The following is an 18315-nucleotide window of genomic DNA, read 5'->3' on the forward strand; positions in this document are numbered from 1 at the left end:
AGACAACATGGACCGAATATGAGTTTTCTATTTAAACCGATTTACTCCCAATATATGTTTATCATTACAATTATAACTGACAAAGAAGTTAATCTAAGCCACTGTTAAAAGACAATTCCCTAACCCCGCCCCTGTCCGCATGGCTATGTTCATATCTACGGTAGATAGCACCGTATGGCGCCTCGGGGCGTTCAACACACGTTCGTTCACAGCCCGCTGCATGAACTCGCATTATAGGTCTGGCAGAGATAGAACCCAGTGCTGGAGTACACGAGGTGACAAGGCGTGAATACGAGACGTGTTTCATCTTTAATGGAATAATAGATTGATTCCGACAAATTGTTGTTACAGGAGTTCTCAAGGGACACGAGCCTTCACATGGAGGCATTTGTCTTGATTTTACAGCTGACATGAAAACAGTATTATGTTGCGTCTGATTATGCTAGGGTATTAATGTGCTCAAAGTGTATTTAAAATGTTATTTTTCATTTTCAAATATAGTATCATTTTCCAGGTTGAAAAAAAAAAAATGTCTAAGTATGCTTTCAGTCCTATACCGAAAGAAAATATGTGAATTCGGTAAAATTTCTGGAACCATCGAAGCCTACTGCCATTCGAATCAAACGGCATGTAGATTTCGAGTTTGCTTATGACGCAATACAATAAGATTTAGTTTGCATGTACAGTGGACCCATTAGTAAACTGATGCCACAAACGTGACGGGACTCTCCTTGCCAAAGAAAATTACTTTTCGTTTGAGGAGGGAAGAAAAAAAAAATGCTGTATTTACCTCATTATGCACCTGCGAACGGAAACGGAACATGCCACCCCCCTCGGGATAAGATATGACGCCAAAGCTGCCGATGAGTTGAGGATGTTGAGGGTGGGGGAGGGGGTGTTGAGAGGAAGAAGGTGGATGAGAGGGGATGGGGTGATGTTACGGAGAGACCTCCGCAGTACAGTAATATAGTCAAAGTTTGGAGGCGGCAATCCTCCAAGTCCCACCCCACCCTTACCCCTCCTTCTGCTCATCTTCATCCGTTCTCCAGCGATGTGTGTACTGTTATTATGTGGAATGGCCTGTGGTAAGCCGCTCCACAGCTTCACTCATATTATACTCTCAACAAGGCACAATGCTGGAGGAAAGGGGAGGGGGAATCGCATAATCTATCCACCTTGCTCCAACAGGACTGGCATGATGTCAGTCTGATCTAGATGGATATGCTTCTGGTAGTAGCGTGCTGTACAAAATTGACACAATGTTGTCACATGATAAAGTGAATCAGTATGAATACAGTACTTTATGATATACGAGAGGTCAAAGGACCTACATCTGCCTCATAATATGAAATGGAGAGATAAATAGTATTGATGATGATGTATTTATATAACTTATTTTCCATTTACATCTTCAAATGCGCTTTACGATATGTACAATGGAATTATTAATCAAACAAGTGAGTTTTCAGATGCTCTTTGAAGATGTTGAAGGATTTCTGGTTGCGGAAAGTTTGAGGTAGTTGATTTCACAGCAAATACAGGGATTAGGTGAGACCTAGATGTACAGAGTCAGATCCAGAGAGTGATGCAGAATGGAGGTGGAATTGGAAAACAGTAGCAAGAAAACCCGGCATAAACAAAGATAAGAAACGTGTTGTTTGTCCAAGAAAGCCACGAGTTAAGGAAACAAATCCCCGTCTCAATTTCAGAAATATCTTCCTCATCTTCCAGGTATAAGCCTAATGCACCGCTCCTATACGCCCACCTGTGAAAACAAAAGATGTTTACTTTCATCTTCAGCACTTGTTCAGCTGGATATTTCGCAGGAGTTGTGATGGGCTTGCTTTATCTGTATCATTACAATTGATATTCTTGTAGAAGCAAGAAACAAATGCAAGATACAAAAAAAAAAATACCCTGATATATGTACTAGTTGTGGGCGAATCTTAAAGAGAAACACACACGTTTTGCACCCATAAACGTATAATACCGCTGTAGCTTTTTGAAAATTTCTCTTTTGATGAAAATGGAAAACATAAAGATTCACTACTTTCTGTTCTATCAAATACATTTTTTAGAAATTTATTAGCAAGGAACACAATCTAACAGACACACTCACACACACACACACACACACACACACACACACATATATACACCGGGAGGCACACGCATAAACACAACCCGCTTGTTGTGCATTGCGGAATATCAACGACAGAGTCCTTATAAGGTGCCTTTAATAAATCACCAGGCACGAGTCCATTGTGTGAAGGGGAAATTGACAAATCAACCAACATTCCTTGCCTGTGTGGAACGCTATTTTTGTCGCTGTTGTTGCTGTTTGTGTTTATCGCGAAATGAAGTCAACGTCATCAACCTTCGTGAATGGTTGTCATGGACGGATGTGGGGGACCGGACACACTGTTTTGCTTTATCTTTTTGACACACTGTTTTGCTTTATCTATATGAAACACTCCAAACCAAGAACAGTTTTTAATGAATCGATTAGATGAGTCAAATTTTGATGTTTATTAAAAAAAACAGCAGAAAGACGGTATTTATGTTTTAAGTGAAACTTACTAACGCGTCCTATAATCAAATGAGTGAAAAAATGCTTATTCTACATGATTTTCTCTTCTTTAAAAAACGTAGATGACCCATAAGGGTCATGCAGCGTATTTGCATAAACTTATCCAATACGCTGCATGCATGACTATGAATAATTGCCATGTACACATCCATAAAGGTTTGGTACGTTCACATATATTTTGGTAATCTATAAAAGTTCTTTCACATCGATAGCTTTGCAATGTCACAATTTCTTTTTTATAAATATGAAGTAATTCTTCCTCAAGGTTAGTCTATCCCCGCACTTTTCTGAAAATATTCCCCCTCACCCTTAGATTACGCGAGGTTCACAGAGTTAGGAATGTTTTGTTTTCCGTTCAAAAACGGCAGTCCTGGTTATTGCGCGGTCTGCCGTTCAACGCCCGGATTATGGAGTTCGCTGTTCGGCACAGAACGCAGGAATCTCACGCTCGAACTACCGCGTCCTACTTTCGTGTGAGTGCGCTTGAAGAGATTTCTTCCCGCGCGCTCCATTGGCGATGCTTTAACCTGGTCGTGCACTCGGGCGGTTTATGCGTACGCGGTGGATTTGAATTTGCATGACTGATTTTAAATGCGATACGTATCTCATGATCCACGGCATGTTCCTTCAAATCAGATTTCCCGCCACGTGACATTCTACACTTGTTACTGCCAAGAGAAGGTTTGGAAACGTATGCAGCAAGGAGCTCAATACTAGCAGTGTGCATTGCAATGTGGTATATACAGCGTAACTGCCATTTTCTGTCTGTTCAACAATGATGTATTCACCCCCTCCCCCCCCCCCCCACAAAAAAAAAAAACACACTTGCTTGTTACCTTATAGCTGTTTTGGGTGTAAGAAATGGGTGCTGTTCGTTATTCCGAAGGTTCGTTATTCCGAAGGTTCGTTATTTCGAAGGTTCGTTAATCCGAAACACACAAATTCCCTATACCTAGAGGTTCGTTAATCCGAAAATGAAAAAGGGTTCGTTAATCCGAACATTTGTGGCGCTACTCCGAAGGTTCGCTATTCCGAAGATTCGTTAATCCGAACATGAAGTAGGGTTCGTTAATCCGAAGGTTCGTTGATCCGAAGTGATATAGGGTCCGTAACGAACCTTCGGAACAACGAGCTTTGTTTCATTTTCGGATTAACGAACCTTCGGAATAACGAATCTTCGGTATAACGAACCTTCGGAATAACGACCCTTCGGAGCAGAGAACCTTCATAATAACGAACCTACGGAATAACGAGCTGTAACCGTAAGAAATATATGTTCTCTGAGCAGGTCCTACCAAGTTTCTTACCAAGTTTCTTTGGAAAATGGGTACAAGATTATCAAATGATATTGTGTTGACACAGTGAACACATCAGCTCTTCAATAAGAAAGTACTAACAGACTAAATATCGAAAACTTTTATCACGTGAACTATAGTGAACGTGAACGTGACTAGTAAGAGTGTATGATTTATGACATTGTGTATACGATTAAAAAATGACGAATCAAAAGTAAAATGAATAAATACAAGACGCTTAAATTCAAACTTTCCCCACAAACATGATGCAGAACTAAAATATTACCACTCAGGAACATTATTAATGTTTTGTAACCAAACAACTGATGTTTATTCTTAATAGATTGTATGGCTATATTCTTAGCTGTTTTATTTTCATTCAGATAACGACGTGACACTGTTAAAGCCAAATCCCTCTTTTAGGGCATTTGTCTTTTATTTCACATTAAAATCGCTTTGACTATCTTTTTTTTTGGCAATGAAAATGAATCCTTCATTATTATCATGACAATTACAATAGTAGCACCGTCAACAATATACCTCGTATCACATTAACTTCTCAAAATACAATTTGATTTACCTGGTACTTGTATTATTGATTGAAGTGAAAATAATCCACTTGTTGTCCGCTGATTGAATAGTGATCTGATAAACATTTTTGTCGCTTCTGGGCATCGTCATATATCACACAACAAGTGCAATTCTCTGAAGAGGATATTGTGTCAACACAAAAATTATCATCGCTTGAACAATAAGAGCGAAATCTTTTAGACTATGATCGTATCATCTTTCATGTCACTTGTTTGAGTGCGGTTTGTCTACAAAACATAATTTTCGTTCCTTTTCTGAAACCTAATAGCTTCAGGTCGTCTGCCCAGTTCCCTTCTTTCATCCTAATCATGAAAGCAGGCGCATGGACTACTGTTATCACATCTGGGCCCCGCAGGGGGTCGTGTAGAATCGTTATAGGGATAATACACACTACTCTCTTTCGCGCACAAATTATCTCACAAGACGTTAACTTGGTATATCTTCAGTTCGATCCAAGTAGATAATAGGTCTTATATGGTGGAATTTCGTGACGAACAAAACGCCAGCGCTTTGCTGTAGAAAGGGGAAACATTTTGTTTAAAATACAAGAAACAATCCTCCCTGACACCCACCGGTTGCGGCCCCGACGAAAGCTGGCTAGAGTTTCACCGAATCGTGCTCCGGAGCAGATGAGACCCCCTGCGTTGGCTCCTGATGCACAGCAGATAAAGGCCAGAGGTTGGACGGGGTACAATCGATGCCTCCAGGCCCCGCGGGGGCGGTCGGTGTGTCGAGGGGAAAGACCGAGGTAGCTTCATGACAACATGTCTCCATGTGATTTATGTAATAGATGACATACCCGGGAAAAGAACGGAAACCACAGAAGGAGAAATCCGTGGCCTGATTTGATTTACTTCACCTCTATTTGATAACTTCGCTTCAGGCGGCCACTCTCTTCTATGTATGTACGATTTTTACTCAGTTTCAAATGTCTTGCTTGTTATAGTACACTTAGCACGTTCTGACTTTGAAGAAAAGTCTTCCTGGTTCATGAGAGTTTAACCATCTTCTTCTTTTCTCACTCTTTTTGTTTGGGTAATAAAAATCGACAATTTCACTTTTTTTCTCAATTCACGTTTTTCTCCTTTTTTTTTTTATTTCATTAGCTTATCGTTTCACAGAATAGATTCACATGTATGCGATCTTTTGTATCCTTTCTCTACATATAGGCCCTATATCCTCGAATTCCAGTTCTGTGAGAACCTAATGACTTTCCATACCATCGAATTATCGAGGAAAAAAAATCAAAAACTTTGGTACTTACTTCCCCGGAGGGGCGTTTCTGTTTTTTCGTTAATGCCTTGTCATGATGCCCATCGCTATGAATACATGCATATTTACCCCCAAGCACGCTTACCCCTAGAGGAATTCTCGTATAGGTTTTGCTAATGCTTCCCGGATGTAATGTCATAGGTTAAACAAAAACAAAAACTGACAAATCCGGTCAGGAAACGAAGGTGGACAGGAGGCTGTCCCTGAAATCATTAAAGCCAGCAGAGGGCCCGGGAGGTCACGCCGCGTCGAGTGCCATCCCGTATCCGATTTCACGGCGACGCGCGAGGGTAAGAATCCTAAGCTGAACAGGCCAAAGAAATGACCGGCGGATATTTTATCAGTCGTGAAGAGTGTGGGAGTTTGTGGTGACGTCACGCTGGTGGGACGGCTGGTTAGTCAATAGTTTGCGGTGCATTGTACCAAGCCCCTTTCTCTGACCCCTCCCCCTTTCTTTCTCTCTTTCTTCTGGTTCTGTAATTCGGAAAGTGATATGACTCCGTTGAGCCTTTCTTGACATGATTTATTGTGATAGTGTTATGAAAGTGCAAGCTTCCCAGTGTGTATAAGATATTCATGATATTTGGTAGGCAATCCGTGGTGAAGAGACTGTCGCGTTGCCCGTAAAAGCGGCACCTAGTTTCGCGGTTTTTCTTTTCACTTGTTCGTGAGTTGTGTCCTGTGTTGGCGCCTCGGTTGGCGTCGGCATTGACTAGAACACCGCATATAGTACGTTAAAAAGTGGAAAGGTGACGTGGATCCATAGAGCCATTCGAGGTATGATTTATGGCGGATGTGCTATGAAAGTGCACTTCCTATAGTGTAAGATATTCATGACATTTCTTTAGGGACGGCGTCGTGAGTAGCATCTCACTTTCTGCGGGGAAGCAAATGGACGGATAAAGTGGCATCCAGTTCCCGGTATACTGTTTGATGCTATGCTAGAACACACAAACGTCAAGTGCAATCGCACACACACAAAACACACATACATACACAGACACACACACACACACACATTATATATATATATATATATATATATATATATATATATATATATATAGACATATATATATATATATATATATATATATATATATATAGACTATATATATATATATATATATATATATATATATACATATATCCTTATCATTAAAAGTAATTTTACCGAAATGGAGTGAGAAAGACAGTCAGATGAATGCTTGAAGTACAAAAAAACAACTACACATTTTCTTTGTATTTATCTTATTTTACAGAAAAGCAACAAATCTTTTCATACAAACGTTTCACTTTTTTACTAGCTTTACTCCCGGATTGGGCACCAAAAAAAAAAGGACTTCTAATGAGCTAAAAACAAAACAAAACAACAACAATAAAACAACGTTCTCTGGCCTTCTTTGCTCTTTTCGGCATAAAGTTGCCCCAAAATTTCGGGGTGATTCAATAGCTAGGGTGGGATCAGGTCCCATATTCTGTCAGAGTTCAAGGCTTCGCTGCCTCCAGCCCTCCTCTCTCTCTCTCTCTCTCTCTCTCTCTCTCTCCCTCTCTCTCCCTGCCGGAGTGTCCATGTAGTCCTTGGCGTCACCCATCTGAGAGTCTGCTTGATATGACCAGATGGCGATGGAGCAGACGACTTTAAGTAACTTTTTACGACGGGCTTTGACTCTTAAACTGGAAAAGAAAAAGGCGATGGCGCACGATTAACCCTCCGAATCCTGAAGGACTTCACCTACATAGGTTATAGTATGTGACACATATAGTTTAAGCATGAAATGTAGTAATACAGAAAAGGAAGGGGGTTTCTTTTTTTCTTTCAGGGCATCGCTTAGTCTTCAGTGTGGAAAGTTAGTGGTATGCCGTGAAGAAAGTGATGAGGGATTTTGAGACAAAGCCGTGTCTGCTATCACATGTTTGTTCTGTCCAATTTATTGGGGTCATTACAGTTAAACACCAGCACTTTCAGTGACGTCAGCCATGTCTATGCTAGTTTGTAAGTACTTAAATCGTTTAACCAGTATCAGAAGAAAAAAAAAATGTGTGGTGAAGATGAGGCATAGGAAAGGCTGAGTACATCTTTCGGTGGGATGCTGCCTGGTGCCTGCCCGACTTCCGGTATATCGTAAAACATCGACGATCGTCTGTTTTCAGGCACAAAATGTATTCAGACGCCAGTAGAAAATGTCATGTTAAGTTGAATTCATATATTCGTGCATAAACATAATGCATACATTATCACACAGGCAAACATTAACAGACCAACCAATTCAATCTCTTGCTTACGGGAGCCAGATCTACCATTTAATGTACGAAAGCTTTGGGAAGTTTTCATCTCTCGGCTGCAACATTTTCAGATACTTACTTCTTCTCCTATTCCAATTGTCTTTCACCAATTTAAAGTTTTCGCGACAGCAGGAACAACAGTGACAATTGCATTAATTCTACGCGTGCGTGAGGGAGCCATTTTTTTCTCTCTCTCCAAAGAGTGTAGAATAGCGATTTTAACGACTTAAAAAACGTTTGGTTGCATCCATAGTAGACAGGGAAGCACCAAGTTCGGAAGAGTCGCTGCATGCACGCTCCTATGATGTATCACGCACCGATAGCAGCGACACGTGTGTCAACATCGAGTTTCGGCTACAAATACATTAATGGAATCGGTCAGGTGACATATCGATGTACATCAAGGTACATAAGAGCTGCGAGGAAGGAAACGGAGAAGGAAGAGATGCAGAGAGGAAGAGAAAGAAAAGGAAAGAGGGAGGACAGAAAGAAAGAAACTACGGAGAAAAGGTTTAGTGCCCAGAACGAGATAGTTTGAGAGTAGGAAAAACGGGAAATGAAAAACGCCCATGCCGTTGACCTTCTGGCCGTGTAAACCTGCATCACAGAAAATTAAAAGATAATGCAATGCATATCCTCACAGTTGGTGATTCGCTCGTCCCTGTTGGTGTAACTTTTTGGCATGGTTCTTCCATACTGCGTTTTTAAACGAATTACAAAATAATCTGATCATTATGTGATTATAGCATAAACAGGACACCGCTAGTAAAATAGATGACCACAGCAACTTCTTCAAGTACAAGACATACTTTATCATCCGTTGTCTTTAAGTGGGTGCATTCCTGATTGTTTGTGTGTGCGTTTTTGTTCACTTTGGTAACAACACAGTAGGCTTACACATATCATTATCAATCTATTTCATTTCAATTTATCAAAAATATCATTGTAATCCCATCATATATTATATAAAAAAAAACTTGTGTTCGTTTTGCTTCTCCAAATCAGGAACTATTTTGTGGTGTGGAGCTATTTGCATCACTGAACGTTTGCCAACACGGCATCGTACATGATATGATTACATCTATTCATTATTTTTGTGCTTTTCTTTATCTTTTCCTCTGAATGCAGGAATTATCTTGGAAGATGCAACTCAGAAAGATCTGGAAATCATCGAGCTGGCGTTCGAACACATCAATAACGATAAAAGTATACTCCCCGACACAACGATAGAGCCGAGATGGGGTCGGATACCACGCTCCGATCCCTTTTCCGCCATTAAAACTGGTAAGACTCGTCAGTCTCTTTCGTTTTATAGCAATACTAATGAGGACTTGCAGAGCTCCCTCTTTTATCTCTCTACTATCATACACGTACCTATAGAACAGGAAATGAATGTGGCAACATAGAGGATTAAAGATGACTGTATAGAATGAATTATACTCCACATATTAAGAATCTTGCTATAGGATTGGTCGAGAGCTGATCACGTGATAAAGCGTAGTTTTACCCATCACATCGCCTGAGAAGAAAAGTTCGTTACACTATACAAATGATGCACAGGATAGAGTGCGTTAATGTAGGCGTAGTGCACTCGAGGGTATTTACAATTGTGAAACATGCACTACATTGTAAATACCCGAGAGTGAGCTACGCCTCCACTAACGCCACGAAATAATCCTGTGCATCATTTGTTTTATAAAATGGGTCGGAAAACTAACAGCATTTTTCAGCGTTTTTCACGTACCTTTGTGGGTCAAGACGTCCGAAGATGTTCGTCCCAACATTTACGCACGTCGCACTCGGAAATCCCGCACATAGGCCCCTAGTAACATTTTACAGTATACTAGTAAGTATAGGGGTTGGGTTTCCGGACACTTAAGTTCCCGCATGAAAACTTACTAATTTTACATAGAGTATGCACCCTTTACCTTAAAGACTTGATATAGTCTCCTCATATAGGCCTACTAGACAACATACTCTGAAAACGGCGTGAGAATTAACCTGCTAAATCGTTGGATTTGCCCTTCAAAGTGACTCCATGTACGCGTCCAGTCCCACAACGCTTGGTCTATAGCTAGCTGTACATACGTACGTACGCCATGTGCCATACCATACATGCACAAGGGAAGAAAGCCGGCCGAACTAGAAGTTGTTTACAGGATTGACAGCGCGTATGCATGCAATTCATCAAAGGAGCCGCCGCGCGCACAGATGATCGGCAATAGGATTTAACACGCAGTGCAATGGGACTAGAATAGAGGAAGCACATGTGACTCATTTCAGCGCTTCCTATTGGCTACATTCTTGAACCCACTTTATAATCTGTGATGATAGTCATTTTGTTTCGCTGATCTCTTAGTCCACGCATTCCTAACGCGTGATAACTTATTATATTCCACATACTAAGAATCTTGCTATAGGATTGGTCAAGAGCTGATCACGTGATAAAGCGTAGTTTTGCCCATGTAGATCACCCGAGAAGGAAAGTTCGTTACACTCTATGATGATAGTCATTTTGTTTCGCTGATCTCTTAGTCCACACAGTCCTAACGGGTGATCTTTGGATATAACTTACAATTTTGAGTACGCGCGAAATGAAAGAGCGTTGCACTGTGGTCCATCATTTGACCTGGGTCAAGTGATAGACCACAGTGCAATGCACTTTTACTTCGGTGCCACGCGCGGGGCGCGGAGCAAATTTGTTGTTTTGTCATCTACGCGCATACGTCATAAAGTAAACTACGTAGCCTAAGCGCTGAGGATACCCATAGACAGCTAAAACTGTTTCAGATGTGGAATAGAATGAAATATCCACGACCCTATAGGTGTGGAATATAAAGCAAATAATCAACTTTTCGTTTCAGGCAATGAGACAAACTATCACTTTCTCGGCGATCTGAATGCTTACGCTATCTTTCCTCAGCTGCGCTTCGGAAAGATAGCTACATCCAGATCGCCTCAAATGTGATAGTTTTTCCAATCACCTTCATCAACGTTGAATATTTGTTTAATGGCAAGGAAGAGTATTGCCCTGGGATTCAAAAGGTTGAAAGTCCTGCTCAAAAGAGCAGAGGTAATAGTGAGAAGGTGGTCTAATGTGATCTTAAATGGATGGTAGAGGTTTAGTTGAGATGGGGCTTCAGGTATCCAACTTCTTTATGTGATAATGAAAAATCTCTTAATCAAATTAATCTTAACTCAATTCTCAGAGGAATTCAAAGTTTATTTGATGAAAATTGGTTTTGAAATGGCTGAGATATTACCAAAAACAAAGAGGTCTTAATGAATTTCAGGACCCGCCTTTTATTATGATCATTTATATATATATATATATATATATATATATATATATATATATATATATATATATATATATATATATATCAGGCATTTCAAAACCGATTTTCATCGAATGAACATTTATAATACCCGTAGAATTGTATGTTCTTTAATATTTCATGACTGGTTTCTACTAATCTTGCACAAAGTTGATATCTGAATCCCCCATCTCAACAAAGACCATACCCATATCCCTTTAAGTTACTGCCGGGAAAAAAAAATGCAATGAGCAGCAGACATCGAATACCATGACGGGAGAAGACGATTTTTTTTCCTTGCTTCAATTGAACGAGTCAAGTATCAATGAAAGTCATGAAAGTGAGGGAATTAAGTCCCATGTCACGTGACCAGAGATGGTAAACAACATGAAAGTGCAGTTTCCCTTCCTTCCCTCCCCAACCCTTCCATTGGTTTGCCTATTGTGTGTGCATGTGATTGTTTTCTTTTTTTTTCTTTTTCTTTATTATTGTTGTTGTTCTTTTCTGTGTATTGTGGTTTCTTCTGATAGTTTTTTGAAAGGCAATTTATACGCAATTCAAGGCGCGATCGACCTTGACTGAACAGCATTGGAATGGACCGCGGGTGGGGGTGGGGGGTATTCGAGTAGGGGTTCGAAAGAGGGGGAAAGGAAGGAGAGAAAGAAACAAATTTATTAGCATTATTGATAAGTGAAGCCAGATGATGCTTCTCCTTCTCAGCAACGGTCACATTGTAGACAGACCCCCCCCCCCCCTTACTTCGGGTTCCCCTAACCTTGGGAGAAGACAACGGAGAGAGGAAAAAACACACAAACAATCAAACACACGAGCGCACGCATTCACACACACGCACACAAACACACACGCACACACACACACGCACACACACACACACACACACACACACCATCACCACCGCCACCAACAACAACAAATTCTTCCCTGGACCAGGACAGTGTGCGAGGCGCCGCCGAAGGTGTTCTTGTACTTTTGATACCAGATTATGGAAAGAATTTCACTGCAGAATCTGATTGCCCGCTGAGCGAATGCAGGGCCTATAGAAGTAATACTTACCGTGAGAACACTGCAAAGCATGGGCAGGGAGCGAAGGGGTGTCTTTCTTACCATTCTATCATTATTATTTATCACCCCCCCCCTTTGTTTCTTATCATTGCATTTCCCTTCATCAGAAGTTGAGAAGAGACTCATTGTCGAAGGAACCAGAATCTGGTTGCTCCATAAGCCTTGCTAAATACATTAGGAGAAAAGCCCTTTTCATCGCATATGCACTATCACATGCAAACATTTCTGTAAATAAGTGGTGTGGATCATCACAATATATATATATATATATATCATAACGAAGAATGATAACTCGAACAAATATTGAAGAAGAGCAAAACGCATTCATTATCATGACTGTAGCATTTTAATTACGTGGTGCAGTGCGTTTATGATATTCCAAACCATGCAGCCAATCCGTGTGTCGAAGCTACCTTATTCTTCTCCACCTTACCCTTAGCGTGGTCACTTTGAGAGAGATGGAGAGGAGGGGGGGGGGGTAGGGAGAAAAAGAGGTAGAGAGAGGGAATAAAACGAAAAAGGCAGGTTGGTGACGCAACGCACCGCCAAATTAAACTTTCGCACCGCAGATGCGCGAAACTGGCGTGTTCTCATTTCCCTTGAACTGTTATAGGACATGTTAGGTAACACTCCACTCTAGATTAATTTTGAGATATTGTGGTCGAAGACAGGTTGAATATAAAAAAAAAAAAACGGGGGAAGGGGCAATGAACGCTGGGGGGGGGGGGAACTCGTACACTGCGACCCATTTCCGTTCTCCTCTTCTCTGTGTGAGATACCCTTGCCTTTGCAAATTTGCATCTAGTGTGAAGCGATGAAACTTGACCGTATTTCCATCCATGTCCACTGCAACCAACTCGTTTCTTTGTTCAATGGAATACGCGAATAGGTAGGTCGATGCGAGAGGGCTTATCAGTTTGATCTCACGCAGATATAGCATGACGTGAGTGCATTATTGCGTCACTGCCCTGCGGCTTTGAATGAGATGAATTTTCATTCATCATTATATCATGAATATAATATACTCTGAAGAATATTTTCGATTTTGATCCTTCCTTGAACAGTCTTGTATGGCATATCTAATTTACGGGAATGTGTGCCTGTTTTGTTGACAAAAGGGCGTATGAGCTAGTGCCGTACTTAGCTACAAGTACGTCATTTATTACAGTAACATCTGTTGTGAGGCAATTTGAAACCGTTGATAGACTTTCTATTTCAAGTAATGGTGATCATGGTGATGCATGGTATGCATGATTTTAGTACTTTAACATTTCCCATTAGTCTACAAGAGAGCTAAAACGTAACGAAGTGTTGTTGTTGTTATTGTTTATGGGGGAAATGGGGAAAATGTTATGCCTACTGATACGCTGTTCTCATTGTTTGAACGTTCTCCTGTCATTTTAAGGAACATCCGAATAACATCTACGACTCAAAAAGATGCATCAATATACATGAAATTTCCACATTCGAATTCTGATGATGATAATGTTTTTGTTGTGTTCGACTTGTAAGGTACATTTTACCACTGTCAAACGCAGAATCCCCCACCCATAGTAAGGTAAGGACAGTAGTTCTGAGTAAACGTTACATGTGGGTAAGGAAGAGCTATCATGACTATTACGAGAATGTCGTAAATGAGAGGGAGAGAGAGTGAGAGGGAGAGAGAGGAGAGAGAGAGGAGGAGGGGAGATAAGGGTGATAGAGAGAGTAGAAAGAAACGAATACCCAGCTCCCTAAACCTGACACGATGTCCATAACCAACTGTCAGCCAGAGATTGGTGGTTGAAGCAGTACCATGAACTCTACCGAGTTTGCTTTCCCACCCCCCACCCAATTTTTTTTTACGACGATGGTTTATATCTGATTGCACCCGATGAAATCCCGCCAAGATTTACGCCCTCATTTGAACAGCGAAAAAAGGGCTCCTGACAACTCACCCCTCAAAGGGCACGCCGAGTATCAAAAGAATCGACCCTCTCTGATTTCGGCCGCTCTCTTTTGTGTGCTTTTTTTCTCTTTCTCCCTCTCCCCCTCTTTCTCTCCCTCTCTCTACCTCCATCTCTATCTCCCTCCCTCTCTTTCTCTCTCTCTCTTTCGCGCCATTTCCGGCGTCGGCATTAATCAACGTCCATTTAAGCGACTGCGCTTCCGGTCTACTTTGTCTGATACTGAAATTGTCGCCATCGATGTAGATCTTTGATGAAGCTGAACTCTTGGGGTTCCCGAAAAGAAGAGATATCGGTCCCGGTCAATAAGTAGGGGCGTACACAGGTAGCATAGCTCTGGGATATTTTATTTGCTTGCTTTCTTTCTTTCTTCTTCTTATTATTTTTTATTTCATTTTTGTCTTACCGTGCGATTGTCAATATCAACGTGTAATATTCTTGAAGTTAACATCGTTTTCCCCTCTGGTTCTGCCGTTACTCCTTTTGCTTCTCGTGACCCGTATAACGTTACGAAAAGTCGGCTTTATATAACAAACTTGTCCTCATCTTTGATTGTCATGGGGTCCATAGTTCGGGTTATGTCCGTACATGATTAAGCTCCTCTCTATAAAGCACATCGAAAGACCTCCCCCCCCCCCCCCAAAAAAAAAAAAAAAAAAACTAGCTGATTGGGCTTGGGGAAGGGGATTATCAAGGGACGGCGTCCTCGCACGCCGAGTGGCCACAGTTTTCGTCGACGTGTTCGTAATATTGATGGATGGCTCTTCGACTTCCATCACTTCACGCTCTTTGACATGATTTTCTCGTTGACACTGGAACTTTGCTTAGGCCTCACTCGGATCGCTGTCATGGCGGCTCTTGTTCGTAGACCGATCCGCCCACTCCTTATTTCCATAGTTCTACGACCTTTTCTCACTGTGGTATATGCAACTACATTACTTTCCCTCTTACCTCATCTTCCCTATCCCTTCCCCTCCCCGACTCCCTCCCCCCCCCCCCAAAAAAAAGAAGAAATATTCAGGAAAAGATAGATAATGTATAAGATAAATAGATAGTTATATCCTCAAACATGCAAAATCAACCAAAACGATAACTGACCCAGAAGAACCACCCAAGTAAAAAATAATCATGGGCCGAATAAACGATCTTTTCTCGTTACTATTTCCGAATTCATGTATGATGAGATCAGGATTTGTTTTTGGTTTTTTTTTTTACTCTCTCTCTCTCTCTCTCTCTCTTTTCCATCAATGATTATGAGTAGATTGTGGCTAAGCTACAATGTTAGATATGCAACGCACACGATTTTGAAATATATGTATATATATATATATATATATATATATATATATATAATATATATGATATTCATTATTCGGTGAACTCATTGAGTAAACTTTTTTTATTCTCATTAGCATTTCATTCATTATTCTTTCTGACTCTCAGTTGGTATTTGCAACTTTCATTCGCTATTAGATATAGAATCAGAATACTCTTGTGCTCTTCACGCTATCGTCCCGGACAAGACATAATTCTCACAGCAATGCAAGACACACTCATGTCTCTTTCAATAGATGGAACATTTATTTTCTGTGTGGCGCCCCGGTCTTCTGTTCTTTATTCAATCAGATGTGATCAAGCCAGTATTTGAAATTCAGGTTCTGTCAATTGTGCAAGCAGTGTATTGACATGCCCTAATAGTGGTGTTTCCCCTTCCTCAAAACCCAAACGTTTTGCCGCGAAGTTAGTACAGAATAACGCTCATGTTGTTTCGGCGGTGTTGACACTACTAATTAGCCTCTTTCTGTCCGCCGAAGTTTTGCCCGCCTCGATCGGGGCCATGACTTCGTCGCGCGAGCCTCCTTAAGTCACCTTCAGACAGCATCATCGCAATATAAAGAGAGCTGCAAGCAATGTTTCGAATTCGTTATCAAATAGAGCAAAAGAGGATGTGAATACAAAATCGTTGTATGAAAGGTCTCAGTCCTCCCGTTTGAAGAAATTAGTCGGACAGATACAATAAACTAGCGGCATTACCTTTCTGCATCTGTCTCCACGTTACAAGTTATCAATTGAGTACATATTTTCTATGTTTGCCGATTATTTGCAAAACAGTTGTTATGTTTATCCGTCCATCTTTTATATGACGAGACGGTTTGATGGCTATGATTATACTTCTGCTGCTGTCCTCACACGTAAAACATGAATACTTGTGCACCGCTAAACTGCTTCTTTACAATCATGATTGTTCGAACAACCGTGGATTAAAGTGGCGTTATACAGTAGTCATACTAAATCCCGGCGTGCAGTTACAATCTGGATATTATCGTTTGCAGTATGGAGTCATGGCTCAAGTTGGAAAACTGATGGTAATAGCCATGAAGCTATAGATCAGCGAAGAGATCTGGAATGCGTCACTGTCGATTATGTTCATTTTCCCAACGACAGCTCTCCAACCTTCAACCTGTCCTGTCACATTACACCCGGGGCCCGTTTCATAAAACTTGTTATCAGTGACAACTGCCACATTTCTATGACAAATTTGCTCTCAGCCAATCAGATGCAAGGATTTCAGTAGCTTGTCACATCTATGACAACTTGTCACTGGTGACAAGTTTTATGAAACGGGCCACCGGTCTTCAGTCCCTTCACTGGTTACAAGTCGAAAAGCGCATCATATTCAAAGTTCTCTTACTGGTCTACCACACAGTCCATGGATCCTCGTCACTCTACCTCCAGAGCTCCATACATTCATATCCACCCCCTCGTAGACTCCGTTCAGCTGGTTCTTCACTTCTACAGGTTCGTCGATCCTCTCACTCTTGGGGAGACCACAGCTTTTCCCACGCCGGTCCTTCTCTCTGGAACAATCTTCCCCTTTTTTCTTCGTCAGGCTTCCTCAACCAGTTCCTTTAAGCAACTCCTTAAAACACATCTGTTTAATTCTTAATTGTGAATGAAGCATGATTGTTCTAATTTGAGTTCTTTTGTATACACTATTGCATATTTCGCACATGATGGATTTTTCTTATGTTCTGAGATTAATTTCGTTATTCATAGTAAAGCATTTTGTTTTTGTTTGTATTTCATTTGCTCTGATAAGTTGTCGTATTTGAATATTTATTGTATGGTTGTATTATGTACTGTTCGTGCTGGTTATGTAAGAGCGCCATGAGCATCATTCTTGATAGACTTCAGCGCATTATAAGAGGCCACTATTATCATTATTATTATTGTTACTGACGAGCTTTAGCTATCCTCGACGCGAACGTTAAATCAACGCAGCCTCCCGGACTGCACAATGGAAACAGCTGTCTCGCGCATGTGCAGAACACCATGGCTTGCCTATTAGCGTTGTCTTGAATAGCGTTTTCGACGCAGATCTAAAGCTCGCTATTAGCAGGATGGGCGAAGACTTTCTTGTCTGTATTTTCGTATCTTGGCAATCAACGATTTCATAAGATGAACGTATAATGAACGTGAGGACTAGTCTTGACGAAGTCTTTAAGGTGTAATTTTGAAGATTTTTATCTGTATTATTTTGTATTAACGTAAATCATTACCCTGTTGCTTACCTTCGACAGTACTCAAACGTCTCAACACAGAACACAAACATGAAAACATACACACACAGCAAATAATTTGAGGCAGCTAAATTCCTCGCTGATTCTCTTTCCGCTGTTCCCGTCTGAGTGTTGCTTGGCAATGTGAGTGAATTATCTCCGTGAATCAGCGGATCTGATTGAATGAGCGATAGTCCATGTAAATTGAGACCACTTGTATGTAGCCTGGAGAGCGGCGCGACTGTACCGAGTGTGAAAGTGGTGCATGTCGGGATAGCAACCACTTTGACTAAGTTTTACCCTACTCTTAAAGGTCCTGTTTACCATTGGGAGCAGTTATTTAAAAAAAAAAATGTCCGAGATGCATGTGATTTG

At 41.0% G+C, this 18315-nt stretch overlaps 1 protein-coding gene across 1 annotated transcript in view; it reads left to right on the plus strand.

The window, feature by feature from the left end:
• LOC140227446 (glutamate receptor ionotropic, kainate 2-like) overlaps positions 1-18315 on the plus strand; it is a 92887-nt gene that overhangs the window by 31624 nt on the left and 42948 nt on the right. The window contains exon 5 of the mRNA XM_072307851.1: positions 9163-9318. Within this exon, the coding sequence (XP_072163952.1) occupies positions 9163-9318 (156 nt within the window). The remainder of the gene's footprint in view (positions 1-9162; positions 9319-18315) is intronic.

Source organism: Diadema setosum, chromosome 4, assembly GCF_964275005.1.
Source record: "Diadema setosum chromosome 4, eeDiaSeto1, whole genome shotgun sequence".
NCBI lineage: Eukaryota > Metazoa > Echinodermata > Echinoidea > Diadematoida > Diadematidae > Diadema > Diadema setosum.